Raw genomic sequence first — 16,494 nt, forward strand, 5'->3', positions numbered from 1 at the left:
ATGGCAATGATAGGCACTGATTGGTGGCCCTTATGGGCACTGTTGGGGCTGCACTGATAATCAGAACACTGATGATCAATGCCCTGATTATCAGTGTAGCTGTTCCATTTCACACTTGCAGGTTACCGGCTCCCCTAGGAAAGGAATGGCGACAACCGGCAAGTGTGTTTATTTTTTGCTAAACTAGCAAGAAAAGACCAAAAATTTTCAAAAAAAAAAAACAAGTTTTTCTTAATTTTTGTTTAAATTTTGCAAACAGGTCATTTTTCTCCTTCACTGTTGTGCACTGGCGAGGCTGCATTGATGGGCATTAATAAGCAGCACTAATGTGCACCGATAGGAAGCATTGATGGGCACTTAAATGCTGTATTGATGGGCACTGGTGAGGAGGTACTGATGAGGCTGCACTGATATGCGGCATTGATAGGCAGCACTGATGGGCACTGATAGGTGGCACTGATGGACACAACATTTTGCAAACAGGTAATTTTTCTCCTTCACTGATATGCACGGGTGAGGCTGCACTGATGGGCATACAGTAGATAGGCAGCACTGATGGGCACTGATAGGCAGCACTAATAGGCACTGATAGGCAGCATTAATGGGCACTGATGAGCAAACACTGATGAGGCTGCACTGATGGGCATACAGTAGATAGGCAGCACTGATGGGCACTGATAGGCAGCACTAATAGGCACTGATAGGCAGCATTAATGGGCACTGATGAGCAAACACTGATGAGGCTGCACTGATAAGCAGCATTGATTGGCAGCACTAATGGGCACTGATTGGTGGGACTAATGGGCACTGATAGGCGGCTCTAATGGGGAGGCACTGATAGACTGCAATGATAGGAAATGATTGGCGGCACTGATTGGGGCTGTAATGATAATCAGGACACTGGTGATCAATGCCCTGATTATCAGTGTAGATGTCCCGTTTCACACTTGCCAGTTCCCGGCTCTCCTAGGAAAGATATGGCGACAACCGGCAAGTGTGTTTACATCGTGATCAGCTGTGATTGGTGGACGTGATTCTCAGAGGATGTCAATAAATGCCCTCCCAGAACTGGATGACCACACTGTGCCGTCATTCAGCTATAGCATGGTTGGCAAGTGGTTAAAAAGACTCAGCCTGCCCAAGATGGCTGCCAAAGTCACATGGGATGCCAGCATCAAATAGGATGCTGCCTTTCTGAAACCAAGGAAACCATAGAGGAACTTCCGATGAGCACCACCAGCAGTTGAGAAAATAGAGTGCACCTAACTACAAGGTGGTAGTCCAGGAAGATACAGACCTAGTAAAAGGATGCATTACTTGTCTAATTAGCCTACGATTTTTTTTAATTCCTCCATCTCCAAAGGGACTGTTTATCACTTACACTACTGATAGCAGGAAATATATGCCTGTAGATTTCCTTAAAAATACTGGCAAAGCACCAGGTTCATATCTTTAAATCTGAACCCCAGCCAGGTGCAATTAAATGCAATGTGTTGATACATCATTAATTGCAAGCAGTAATTAAACTGAACTTGGCATTGGCCTCTTCTAGTCCTTGTATAGGAGATCTCAGAGAGAGAAGCAGCACGAGTAGACAGTCAGGTGCGCTGCGGTGCAAGGAGCATGTTGAAGGGAGGAGAGCAGAGTGACCAAGATGACCATATCTGTCTCCCACTTCTTCTTTCACTGTCCAGTCAGGATTGGTAGAACCTATAAAAATAGAACTGCAACAGAGAAAGATGGAGGTCTCCCCCTCCCGAGCCAGGACTATGGGACTGTGTTGTGTGGCAGAGCTGTGTAAATCTCCGAAATGGAGGAACAGAACTACAGCTGCATTGCATTTAATATGTTTAATGGTTTTCAGAGGAGTTTAGTTTCAGTTATTTATGTCTGAATTGTTTCTGAAATGTGTTTTCTGCTTTTCCTTAACAGCAACACAATCTGCTTCGACATCTTCCAGTGATCAGACAAACACCATGACAACTCCAACCACCACCACAACATCAACTACAAGAACCACCACCACATCGGCACCTCCCACCATAACACAAACAACCACCACAACACCAACTACTACCACAACACAAATTACAAAAACCACCACAACACCAACTACTACAAGATCCACTACTACCAAAACACAAATTACAAAAACCACCACAACACCATCTACTACAAGAACCACTACTACAATCAGAACACAAACGAGGAGAACCACCACGACAAAACCTCCCACCACAACACAAACAATCACTACAACACCAACTACTACAGGAACCACTACTACTGCCACAATACCAATTACAAGAACCTCCACAACGGTACCTCCTACCCCAACACAAACAACCACAGCAACACCAATTACTACAGGAACTACTTCCACCACAATACCAATTACAAGAACCACCACAACGGTACCTCCTACCACAACACAAACAACCACAGCAACACCAATTACTACAGGAACCACTACTACTACTACCACAATACCAATTACAAGAACCGCCACAACAGTACCTCCTACAACAACACAAACAACCACAGCAACACCAATTACTACAGGAACCACTACTGCTACTACCACAATACCCATTACAAGAACCTCCACCACTGCAATGCCTAATTTGGTCATAACCAATGGTAAGGAAGTATTAGGTTTGGTAATAGTTCCTACGTCAAGTTACTAACCTCTTCCAAAACTGACGTCTCAGATTTTGTTGTGCTGACTTTAAGTGTGTGTGTGTACAAAACTATTTTGTTTTTGTTGAGTAAGGAAGGGTTAAAACTTTTTTCTGCCCATGCAAGTTCTACTTTGAACAGAGACACAAATGGCAATAAGCTGTCAATAGGTCTAAAATTCCCTACGCTAGCCAAAACTGAAAACGAAATTGCTTTACAAACACTTTAACAGCCCATTCAGACTGGCGCGATCCGACTTCAAGGGGCGACTTGCAGGGACTTCACATAATGGAAGTCTATGCAAGTCGCTCCCAGGTCACCCCAAAGTAGTACAGGATCCTTTTTCTAAGTCGGAGCGACTTGTGTCGCTCCTATTAGAACGGGTCCTGTGCTAATATATGGCGAGCGACCGAGCACGACTTGTCAGGCTGACAAGTCGCCTGACAAGTCGCGCTAGTCTGAATGGGGTCTAAAGAGTAATTAAATAAAACTATAATTAGTTTTTTGTTTATGGGATTAGATACTTTAAAGGTTTTATTCAGCTACATGTTCATGTGTATTGTGTATGTATGTTATGTATTCAGCTCTCTGTATGCAGCCAACATTGTATCTAGTATTTCATATAGTCTCCACCATGTGCAATGGTTTCTCCTGTTAGCTTCAACATCTGTAGAAATAAACAAGCCATCAGGAGAAATCACAGAACAGTGGTAGTGTTATCAGATGTTTTTGCCAAAGGGTGCCTACACCTAGATGGACGTAATACAACAAGAATCAGCATTATTTGTGAAAATTTGAAGTTGTTGGGTCTGGGCCCCATAACTAATGCCAGTGCAGGGACAAGGTCATCTAGCACCCATGGCGATCATACCTAAATGCACCCAGAAAATATTCCCTCCCCCCAAAAAAAACAATAGCACTAATCTGCGTCTTCATCCCCTAAGCATAAAGTCCCCCTCCTCCAAGTACAAATACCCTCCTTACTGAAGTCCCGCCTCCCAGCACAAATCTTTGCCTCAACCCCCCTCCAGCTCAAATCCTCTCTCTCCCCAAATCCTTCTCAGCACAAATTCCCCCTAATAAATCACCCCTCCTAGCACAATTCCTCTATCCCTCAAATTTTCCCTCCGAACACCATGCCTCTTCTAACCTCTAAATCCCTCTCCCAGCACAAATCCCTCCACCAATCCCCCCTCCTAGCACACATACCCCCCCCCCCCCCAATCATCCCTACTAGCACAAATCCTTCCCAAAAAAAATTCCCCTCCTAGCATAAATCACCTCCCCCTTCTCCTAAATCACCTATTCTAGCACAAATGCCCCAAATCTATCCTCCTAGCATAAATCCTCTTCCCAAATCCCCTTTCTAACACAAATTCCTTAAATCACCACTCCTAGCACCCCCTCCTCCTGCACACACACACACACATCCCCCCTCCCCCAGAACAAATCTCACCGCTTGCTGACTACAAATTCCCCCTTTCAGCACAAATCCCTTCCCCGCCCATCACCCCCCAACACAAATCTCCTCTTCTAGCACATACCCCCCCTAAATCCACCTCCTAGCACAAACCCTCTCCTCCCTTCGCCTGCTAGCACAAACACTCTTTTCTCCTTCACATGTTTGTTACTCTACTATCCCCACCCCTCTCAGTTCTGTACTCAGTACAATTCCCCCCTTCCTCCAACACTAATACCACAGATGCAGCGCGACAGATGGCTGTGGGATGGCCTTCCTCCCAGGCTCCCCCTCATCTTGACATCTCAGAGTTGAGGAGGAGCCTAAGGGAAGCTGACTTTAACACGTTTGACAGGGAGAGATGCTGCAGGAGGATATGGGGGTGGGTAAGCAAGCCCTGCACAGTCCCAATCTGACAGTATCAATACAGGAGCACTGCAGTGGCAGGAGGAGAAGCTAGAGAGGAGAGAGAGCACAGCCTGCACCTCCTTCTGACTCTCTGATTCAGCTTGTGTCTTCCCGGCTAAACTGATAGAAGTAGTTGATGCCACTGCCACTACTCCTGTCAGCTTGCAGGCACTCCCATGCACCCTCCCCCCCCCCACACACACACACACACACACACACATCACATGATACCACAGCGCCCAGGGCAGCCCTCCTGCCCCCCCCCCCCTCTCCTTTTTCCCAGCCCTGACTAATGCTGCTAAGCATTCCAAGTAGATAGTGTGTGTGTGTATACATTCTTCAGCAGGAAAAAAAAAAGAAGGGGGGTAATTATGACTTTTCTTTTTGCACAGGAACTTTAGTGAGCTCAGACAGTGTTATGGGGTAAGAAAAAACTATATAGACTGCGCTAACTAAATATAAACAAAGCTGCTAGCACAAAACCGACAAATAGGTTAATAAATAGCATGAATAATGTGTTAGAAAAGATTTTTCTTTTTTGTCTAAAATGTGGTCCCTGTAACCCTTGTCAACCAATTTGACCAATTCATTTTTGTATTGAACAGTGGTATTATCAGGTAGTTGGATCTAAGTATCATGATCGCTCAGAATCCTCTCCATTTCAGATAAGAGTGATTATTATTTGGAAATGGAGAGGTTTCTGAGCGATCATGATACTTACATCCAACTACCTAATAATCCCACCAAGTATTAAGGTTATCCAAGACCTATTCTATGAGCACTATCTGACCCATTTGCCTATGGGATTTTGGGTCTACAATCTCTGGTGAGCGCAATATTATTTACCCTCTGATGGTGTTGGGATCTGGATACCACCTTTATCACGCACATCAGTTTGGGTTGCTTGTTGTACCATTCACTTGGGACTTCCTTAAATTCATTATTTTTTTTCACTATATTTAATTTTTAAATGGACTTTGATAATCATGGATTCATTCACATATTCATTTTATGAAAAAGTTATATAATAAAATATAATGGCTGCGCTCAACCTATTAGTTAAATTGTATGATATAAGTGAATATAATAACGAGTAGTATAAACTAGCAAACCCAAATATTAGGTTTCAAATGCTATGAATTGATTAAATAGCATTAAATAGATTATGTGATATAAATAAACGTAGTGAAATATATTATTAAATGAATTAGCAGAAACCCAAGTGATTAGTTTCAATTTCTAAAAATAAGTGCAATAGCTCTCATAAATAAATATGCACATACATATATTAATAAACAAATACATACTAAAATAAATATTAATACAATAAAGTGCAAGGTGACTAATAAATTAATAAGCAAACAAAAAGTACCAACAATAGAGGTTAATGGACCACTGAAAACAGTCCAAATAACACCATCCAAATATATATGGAATGACTGAGGGATCCTATAATAGTGCTTCTTCTGATAGCAATACCTCCACCAAATAGCAGGGCCACCCGGTGTGTCAAACTATAAGCCTTTATCACAGATATATGACAGGGTTATTAGTCAATTCTCACTGTATTCATCCAACCGACTCTATATCATCCGCCTTGGAGTGTTATCCAGGATACAAAGCTCCCATAAATTATGCAGAGATGACAAGAAAGAACTCCATGGTGAAGTATATCGGTACAACATAAATTTATTATGAGAATAAAACTTACAATGTTGATTCTTGGTTCAGAGCGGATAAAAGACAATGAATGCCGAATGCCAGGTGAACGCTGCTTCCGCGTTCCGGTTTGCGTTCCACCCGGAGCATGACGTGGCAACGTAATGCGATCAGACGTTCCGACGCGTTTCGTCTTCGTCGTTTTCAAGGGTATTTTTTCCACTGCGCGGGATTGTTGGTGCTTAACACCAATATTTTTCACATATTCATTTTAGCGCTGCACTGTTTACACATTATTAGTGTTATGGGGTGTTTGCCATGTCACACAATTTGCAGTTGCAGTACTCCAACTAAATCCAAAGGATACACACTGACACAATACTGCAGGTTTATTTATTTTTTTACATAAGCATGTAATGTACCTTTACCAAATATATACAGCTATGTAGTTGATTATAGAGCCAATTACATAGTATAGCTATACTGAAGTGTTTTCTCTTCCAGCTTGTGGTGGTGTGCTAACAGCCCCACAGGGAGTTATTATTTCCCCCAACTTCCCGAACAACTACCCCAATAATGCCTTCTGTTACTGGAACATCACCACCACCTCCAAGGTAAGGATGCAAACTATATATCCAAGCCCAAGAGGAATCTCAATATTTTGCTTAGTAGGTATAAAATATCTGCTTCCATTTTTTTATTTGTTCTCTCTCTTTTTTTGCCACTCTTGCTGTTAATAGCTCCGGTCTTTTTGTCCGGAATCACCGAACAAGTCATCTGACATATTAAATTTGCATCTGTTTCATTCCAGATTAGGATCAACTTCACAGATTTTGATGTAAATGGTGATATGAACAGAGGCTGTTCTGATAAGCTTTATATCTACAATGCAAAGTATTTATTTGCTGCATACCAAAATGTCTTTTGTGGGCAGACACTGCCAACTTCCATTACATCCCAGGGGACTGCCATGCAGATCATCTTCATTAGTGATTCCACTGTCACTAGGAGAGGGTTTAGGCTCGTATATGGACCAGGTAAGCTCAGTCACAATTCTGTCCTTATTTTATTAGTTCAAGTCATCACCTAAAATGGCAGTTTTATACTTCTGGGGGTCCAGTCTTGGTATGATGATCCCAGCTTCAAAATGGTCATATTTTATGTGTTTTTTTCATAGATGGGGGATCAGGGGTAAGGCTTGAAGTGTGTGTCAACCAAGCATTTTTGTTGTTTTTTGGAGGAAGAATTAAAACTGCCATCAGGCTTTGATTACTGTCCAGGACTCAATTTCCCATATTGCTGACAAAGTTTTTCCAAACCAACTATTTCCCCTAAACCTAAAGCCTCTAACCCAAAATACTTGTCTTAAGTACAGTAAACAGTGCCTAAGTGTAGCTTATAATTCTATATCTAGGCTACGTGTGTAAAACATGAATAGAAATTGGACAAACTGTGTGAAAAAAATCTTCAAGGAGCCACAATATACCCACTTATTAGACTCTTGGAGACACTATCAACTCGCCCATGCAGGACAAGGTGACAGTGTCCCTGGAAAATACATCTCTTGATTGAGCTTATCACAAGGGATGAGCTTCAGGTCAACCATGTGTTCAACCTGAACCCAGCCTGTTCATAGTTCTCCAAAATGGGCAATCAATTCGGCCAGTTTGCCTATTCACCCCAACCTCTAGCTCAGTGGTCCTCAACTCCGGTCCTCAGGGCCCACTAACAAGCCAGATTTTAAGTATTACCTTGGGGAGATGCAGACTAGAGTACTGCAATCACTGAGCAGCAAATGATATCACCTGGGATGTATTTCAGTTATCTTGCAAACCTGGCCTGTTAGCGGGCCCTGTAGGCCAGGGTTGAGGACCACTGCTCTAGCTGATGCAGCCAGAAATCTGTCATATAGTGGTGATGTTCTACCTCCTCTAAATGACAGTTCTTGCCAGCTTGTTTTAAATTGTAATGGCGTTATTGACCAGTATTGTCATGGCTGTATTCGGTCAATGAAATTACCTAGATTCCTGGTTCTGTTAATAAAGGACAGTGTAGTCTATAGTGTGGCTTATTTTAAAAACAAGGGGTGAGGGCCAGATATCTGGGGCTCACCTATTATAAAAGTGCTTCCAGTTTCAAAAAAGTGCCCCCCCCCCCACGCACACACACAAACACACACACCCATTATTAATGTTGGCCTTTCTAGTGGAATTTATACATCTTCTACCTGCTGAATATCTGTTTTGTTTTTGTTTTTGCACTGGTACATGTTCCTCATGACAGTGCCTGGCCACCCATGCCCTTTTTTTGCCAAAAGCTTGCCAAATAGGCCTGCGAACTGAACCCAGGCCAATTTGCCAACACTCCCCATACCTTGCAGCTTTGTGCTATTTTGCAGCCGGTGCGAAGATCGGTTGTGTCTCCAACCTGGGAGAGTGGTTACAGGTTCAACAGGATTGGCTGTTAGACCTAAGCAGTGTCACAGGTGAGCTGGTGACATGTTTATCCAAACATGGAAGCTCTAGGTATTTTGCCATGGAAGAGCAGCGTAGGACTGGAGGTAAGGTGAGTATATGTGGGACGGGGAATGGATATGGATGTATGGACAAAGTCACAGTGTTTAATTGCAAATAAAATTTATAACACTTTGGTCTCATGTTCATACGTTATAGTGATTGCAACATTTTAGCCAAGAGTCAAACCAGTGTTTGCTCATAAAACATTTCCTAAGTACTGGGCTACAACCTTACATAAGGAAGTGGAGGCTTTATCAACTGGGGAACAACCAGGGCCTCATTCAGTTTATACTTTTTAAACCACTGAGCACTCCACTAAGATGCAAGAGGGCCACATCTAACCCCCAAAAACAGTTTGACATGCCTGCCCTAGACCTAAAAAAGATGAAAGAGAGCCAGTGTCATGTAAAGGCAACAACAGGTGCCATTCAGTTTGGTTCATTGACTCAGGCTGATCCAAATGTGTGTGACGTATGCTAAAATGACAAACCAAAGGTGTAAATAGAACTTTCAGGGACATGGTACAAAAAAACCATGATAGCCCCCCCATCCCTTTCCATTGGTCTCGGGGGCTTCTGACTGATCCCAGGGACATTTAATTCCGCTCCTGGGCTCTTAATTAAAACCAAAAATGCAGGAGCGCAGGATCCCATTAAAAACGAATAGTATTTATTGCACACAATATAGCACACTTACATTCCAGCAGCTCTATATCAGCATGAATGGAAGGGCCTAAGATGTTCACACAGGCAGGCATAGCTATATAAAGCAGAAGCAGCTGTCGATCCCATTTCCGGGATAGGTGAGGAAGTAGTGTTCCCTGCAGCCGTTCCACCTCATGTCGATCAGTGTGACCCTTTCACATGCTTTGCTGCAGGCCCACCTAAAGAGTCGGAAAGCCAGGGCCTAGTTGCAAGTGTGACCTTTGCTAACCTAGTAGTTCCGCCACTGAGACAACCTGTAGTCTCCATCAGAAGGTCTTGTGACAAGGTGACGATGCAGGAGTACAAACTGAAATCTAAGCAATGTCACCTTGTAGCCAGAAGTGCCTAAACAAGCCCTTCATGGTAGGATCACCAGGTTTTATTTGAAGCAGTAGATTAAACAGTCAAACCATTTTAAAGATGAACACAAGCTTTAAAGTGGATGTAAAACCTCACATATATCCAGTGAAGTGAACAGATGATACATGGAAATGAGACAAAGCTCCCTACATAGGTTTTATTTCTATATCTGCTGTCTTCAGTTTTCTATACTGTTTAGAAAGTGCACATTGTGTTAGAATAATCTCTTCCTGTTCCAGCACTGGGTGTGGAGTCACACCCCCCCCCCCCTCCACATAGACAGAGGAAGGAAGCTCTCTGCTAATCTATCTCTATGCTCCCACCCCGACACAAATTTTCAGCTGCTTTTATCTCGTGTGTCTGAGAACTTGTCAGAAGTTATAATGCTGATAACAGAGGAACGGAGCAGCAGAAAAACACGGGACTTAGGGCTTTTCAGAGAGATAAGTAAACACTACAGATATATGTGCCCAGGTCAAATTTAATTAATGGGGTTTACATCCACTTTAAGTAACTGATTTTACATCTATCTGAAACAAGTTCTTTCTCTTGCAGCATAATGTATGAAAACCCGACTTCTTGAAACTCTCAGGACTGATTTTTCCTCATTCTCAAGACTGGAGAAAAGAAATTATATGATTTACCATATAGTATTTTACAGTATAATGTTTTTCATGTTACTTTTTATGCAGCTGTCTTTAAAAGATATGTAGTGTTATCCATTCGAACAATTGATTCCCTTGTTTATAGTTACTATCAGTCAAAATCCATTGATTCCCCCATCTACCTTAATTAGCACGGTTGGAGGAATCTCCACATGCGAGCCATTGTATTCTGTAATATGCAGCCACTGTTCAGCCCATAATTTTTCATCCTGCTCAGTCGATTTACAGGCAGTCCACCTCCGACTTACAAATGACTCATACTTACAAACAGAGGGAGACAACAGGGAGAGAAAATCTACCCCTAGACAGACAGCAAAACAAATGTTACAGGGGTGTTAACTCTTCCCTATGCCAGCCTTTTTCAACCAGGGTGCCTTGAGGTTTCTTCAAGGGTGCCTTTGCAAAATGCATAAAAATTGCACAAAAATTGTATACAAGCCGGCATGTGGATGAAGGCTGCACTTTTAGTTACACAGGTTTTCATTGTGCACCATTACAATCTTCTAGCTGTGGGCGTACTAACCAATGGCGCCATCGGTTAATAAGGAGGATGTCAGTCATTTGTATAGCATCCTTGTCTGCCCCTCCCCATCAGCCTTAGGGTAACATTAGCTTGAGTGATGGAGTAAAAACTGAGAGAGAAGAAAAACATTGGCATACTAGTCAGTACTAGTTTGCAAAAGTATATTTGCTTTGGAAGACTAAATCCCCTCTAATGTTGGGTGTCCTACATGGACTTGTGGATGTTGCTGGATTATGTAAAACTATTAGAATAGCGTTTACATTTTAGAATGGGGTGCCTCAAGACTGTCCATAAATTTTTAAAGGGTGCCTCGAAACTGTCCAACATTTTTTAAAGGGTACCTTGGCTGAGAAAAGGTTGAGAAACACTGCCCTATGCTAGCCAAAAAACTTTAAAAATGTTTTTTTGGCTGGAGTTACTCCTAAAAAATGTGTCTGTTCCAACTTACATACAACTTCAACTTAAGAACAAATCTACAGACCCTATCTTGTTTGTAACCCGGGGACTGCCTATTTAACTTGACTTTTGTCAGGGATGATGGTGCTTGCAGGGTCACCCACAGCTAAAATTTTGGCATCAGCCAAAATTTGATCCATCTATGACCACTAGTGTGGTAGTAAACTTATGGGTGGCTAAAAAATTACTATTTCTGCAATCATGTTTCTTTTGTTTTTAAAAATGTATTTACTATGCAAAGTATGACATGATAAGTGTAAAGTAAACTGTTTTAATGTGTATTGTAATAAAGAAGAATTGCCTTTGTCTTATTTATTAGTCTGGAACTTTTGTTTTGGCACCTTTAGGGCCAGTTCACACCACACTTAGTCCAGTGTGGGTTTTTTTTGCATCAAAAAGGCATGGACAGTCGGCTACATGATTTTTAATGGCAAAGTTCACACCCATTTATGGGTTTAGACATGTGCATAATGAAAACATTTGTTTTGTTTAGATTCGTTAATCTAGTTATTTAGTTTTGTTAAGTTTGGTTGATTCATTCAATTTGCATTTGGGATTCATATTCAGAATTTGTTCTATGTATTTTTCACATTTTCTACAAATTTACAGATCTTTTTCTTGATTTGAAACATTCGAATCGATAAATTTTGAATCAGTCGAATTGAAAGTTTTAGATTTTTTTTTATTCGAATGTGGCAGCCGAGTAACCAAACATCTGCTTGTTATTTATACACAATGATCTTGCTTGTATTAGAGCCGGTTAACACTGGGGCGACTTGTCAGGCGACCTGGTCGCCTGACAAGTCGCCGCGGGTTGCCTGCCATAGATTAGCACAGGACCCGTTCTAATAGGAGCAACACAAGTCGCTCCGACTTAGAAAAAGGGTCCTGAGCTACTTTGGGGCGACCTGGAGCGACCTGCATTGACTTCAATTATATGAAGTCTGTGCATGTCGCTCCGAGGTCGCGGTGCGAGCTGCGCACCGCGACTTCACAGGTCGCCCGGCAAAGTCGGGTCGCGCCTGTGTGAACCGGCTCTTAATATTAGGTTTATTCAAAATATGCAAAATGTTCTAATTAATAAAAATAGCATCTTGCTTTCAACATTTTACTCATTTTTAGCCAGCTGAGAAAAAAATGTCAAGTATAAATGCTTTTAAATATTTATATTTTACTGGTTTCTTTTTATCAAATTTACACTTTCAAAATGAACGAACAAAAGAAAAATCATCATACGATAACAATTACTCTTTAAATCACCTTTGGCTTCACAAAAACAACATTTTTTCCAAATAGTACACTAATAACACACACAGTCTTTGATTTCAACAATATGTTTACAGCTCGAATTCGATGTAAAATTTTAGTCAAATTTCAATTTGAATTTCAGAAATTAGGAAGAATTTTGTTTTGTTATTCAAGGAATTTGGTAACATTTGTCTGTACTGTTAATCGGGTATTCGAATATATCCGAATCTCTGAATATCGAAAAATTTGTCCGAATATATATTCAAAATGAACCGCACATGTCTAGATGGCGTTAGTTAAGCTTTAAGCAGGCAGCAAATGGTTAGCCACAAACTGCTCCTGACCTCCAATCACCCCAAACTAAAAGAAATAAAAAAAAAAAGGAAAACACCCAGGAGAGGGCAAAAGTAAGAGTTATCCCATTTCTAAATCTCCTCCACTAACTAATCTGTCCTTATCCTCTCACCATCACCTGCTCTATCACACAGACACTGTGGGGTTGATTTACTAAAGGCACTCAATTTGCAAAAAATACCCAATCACATGCAAGGGAAAAAATAAAGCATTTCAGCTTGTACATGATAGGATGATGGAAGTATTCAGAACTTCACCTCATTCTATAAACTCTATTGAAAATTCCCTTGCAATATACAACTTCCCTTGTAAAATTTGCCTTTAGGAAATCAACCCCTAGGGATCATATAGAGAGTTGCTGGGTTATTTAGCTCCCACACCATTGGCTTTCGTGAGGCAGCCGACCAAGGTCAAAAGGTGCACAGGACATTATAAGTCAGGGCCAAAATTCGCCAACCAGGACTTTGACCAAAATTTGCAATCAAATTGAATTGGAATCCTGTGAAATTTGGTGCAAATTTAATTCAACCCAATTCCCAATATCATCCCTGCAAGTCACCCTGCTATCCATTCCTAAAATAGAGGTCCCAGACTAAACTAGATGTCAGCTGGTTTTTGGGCATCATAAAAGTGTTGCCTATCTCTATGATTACAAAGATGCATCCGTGAGACAATATGCTAGAAATATGTTATTGGTGTTTAAGGGTGATTTCCAATATTGCTGTCAAAATCATCATAGAGAAGGGGTCTCCAAACTGCAGCCCTTTGCTAGCCTTTCTCCAGCCCTTGGGGCACTATTCCTGCCAATAATATGAGGCACTATCCTCCTTCAAACAATGGGGCACTATTTCTTCCACTGATACTGATGACGCCCTCCGTAGAAGTCCTTGATGACGAAATGCGTAAGGGCGTGAGCACGCGGTCACCTTGGTTACGCCCAACGCCACGCTGCAGTCTCCGGCCGGCTTAGGTACCGAGCGGTCTTATGGTATAGAGAGCAGCGTTGGACTAACGGCTATTTTGATACAACGTCTGATGTTTTGTGCAATATTGTGAGTAGCATTCTGATGGGAACGGGGTTTTATTCATTGTGTGATGTTTAATAACACTTGACAAAGTCCCCATGCTCAGTAGAAATGTGTTTTCAAGTCTTTGCAAAGTAACATGACTAGAGGATTCATCAACCTTTTGGTCCTCAAACTTATAATAAAGACACAAACTGTGTGACGTGGGTTTGAACAGTTACAGCAGCCAATTTATTAACAAATGAATAAATAACAGAAATTTAGAACAAAAGAACAATTTCGACAATGTAAATTCAATAATGTAACCAGGAGAGGGTCTTTGGGTGTTCTTAAGGCACACTTTTTGACTATAATTGACCATGTCCTCAACCACGCCCCATCTGGCTCAAAGACGTTGTGACTTACACATTTTAGACTTTCCTCCAGGGGGCCTAGCTCCTGGGAGAACCACCAACAACCAACCAGGTGGAAGTGTCATACCCTAGATTGGCCCCCAATTCTTTAACAATATGGTTATTCACTGACTTCCCAAAGACCCCCTGATCCGCAAGCTGCTGCGACAAAAGTGCCAAATGTTCAAATCCTTTTCTTTTTTTGATGATCAAAATGATCAACACAAAACACTGCCCCTCAACCCATAATACACCATAAACCCAGAGTACAGGGCCCGAAAGTCTTCCCATTGCCTGAACTTTCCAGAATAGCTACCCATCAACCCCTGCACTGGACCACCATTGCGGCTCCACCCTACCCATCTGACCCTCAGCCACCAATCAGGCAAGCTACGCTCCTACCACACTAAACTACAGACTTCTTTAAACCCTCTCTGACTGTTCCTCTATTAGTCATGATGACCCTCCATCTATTCTCTCTTCTCCGGATTGCACTTAATTTCCATGTATATGATATCCTTAAAAATGGCTACAGATCATTAACAAATGGCAAATGCAGAATAAAATAAAAAACTTCAATAAATTAGAAAATGTGATGCATTATTAAAATACAAAAGCCCCCCACCAATTTAAAATGAGTACACTATCATCAACACCACTCGTTTCGGAAGCTATATAGCTGACTGTACAGTGCCTTGCGAAAGTATTCGGCCCCCTTGAACTTTGCGACCTTTTGCCACATTTCAGGCTTCAAACATAAAGATATAAAACTGTAATTTTTTGTGAAGAATCAACAAGTGGGACTCAATCATGAAGTGGAACAAAATTTATTGGATATTTCAAACTTTGTTAACAAATAAAAAACTGAAAAATTGGGCGTGCAAAATTATTCAGCCCCTTTACTTTTAGTGCAGCAAACTCTCTCCAGAAGTTCAGTGAGGATCTCTGAATGATCCAATGTTGACCTAAATGACTAATGATGATAAACAGAATCCACCTGTGTGTAATCAAGTCTCCGTATAAATGCACCTGCACTGTGATAGTCTCAGAGGTCAGTTGAAAGCGCAGAGAGCATCATGAAAAACAAGGAACACACCAGGCAGGTCCGAGATACTGTTGTGTAGAAGTTTAAAGCCAGATTTGGATACAAAAAGATTTCCCAAGCTTTAAACATCCCAAGGAGCACTGTGCAAGCGATAATATTGAAATGGAAGGAGTATCAGACCACTGCAAATCTACGAAGACCTGGCCGTCCCTCTAAACTTTCAGCTCATACAAGGAGAAGACTGATCAGAGATGCAGCCAAGAGGCCCATGATCACTCTGGATGAACTGCAGAGATCTACAGCTGAGGTGGGAGACTCTGTCCATAGGACAACAATCAGTCGTATACTGCACAAATCTGCCCTTTATGGAAGAGTGGCAAGAAGAAAGCCATTTCTTAAAGATATCCATAAAAAGTGTTGTTTAAAGTTTGCCACAAGCCACCTGGGAGACACACCAAACATGTGGAAGAAGGTGCTCTGGTCAGATGAAACCAAAATTGAACTTTTTAGCAACAATGCAAAACGTTATGTTTGGCGAAAAAGTAACACAGCTCATCACCCTGAACACACCATCCCCACTGTCAAACATGGTGGTGGCAGCATCATGGTTTGGGCCTGCTTTTCTTCAGCAGGGACAGGGAAGATGGTTAAAATTGATGGGAATATGGATGGAGCCAAATACAGGACCATTCTGGAAGAAAACCTGATGGAGTCTGCAAAAGACCTGAGACTGGGACAGAGATTTGTCTTCCAACAAGACAATGATCCAAAACATAAAGCAAAATCTACAATGGAATGGTTCACAAATAAACATATCCAGGTGTTAGAATGGCCAAGTCAAAGTCCAGACCTGAATCCAATCGGGAATCTGTGGAAAGAACTGAAAACTGCTGTTCACAAACGCTCTCCATCCAACCTCACTGAGCTCGAGCTGTTTTGCAAGGAGGAATGGGCAAAAACTTCAGTCTCTCGATGTGCAAAACTGATAGAGACATATCCCA

At 41.7% G+C, this 16,494-nt stretch overlaps 1 protein-coding gene across 1 annotated transcript in view; it reads left to right on the plus strand.

The window, feature by feature from the left end:
- Positions 1-2,588: 2,588 nt before the first annotated feature.
- LOC309558574 (tumor necrosis factor-inducible gene 6 protein-like) overlaps positions 2,589-16,494 on the plus strand; it is a gene marked incomplete at its 3' end in the record, with an annotated part of 60,244 nt that continues 46,338 nt past the window's right edge. The window contains exon 1 of the mRNA XM_082261651.1: positions 2,589-2,640. Coding sequence (XP_082117777.1) covers positions 2,616-2,640 — 25 coding nt within the window. The 5' untranslated portion in view covers positions 2,589-2,615. The remainder of the gene's footprint in view (positions 2,641-16,494) is intronic.

The sequence above is a fragment of the Pelophylax lessonae genome (assembly GCF_965119305.1).
Source record: "Pelophylax lessonae genome assembly, chromosome: 6".
Classification (NCBI taxonomy): domain Eukaryota; kingdom Metazoa; phylum Chordata; class Amphibia; order Anura; family Ranidae; genus Pelophylax; species Pelophylax lessonae.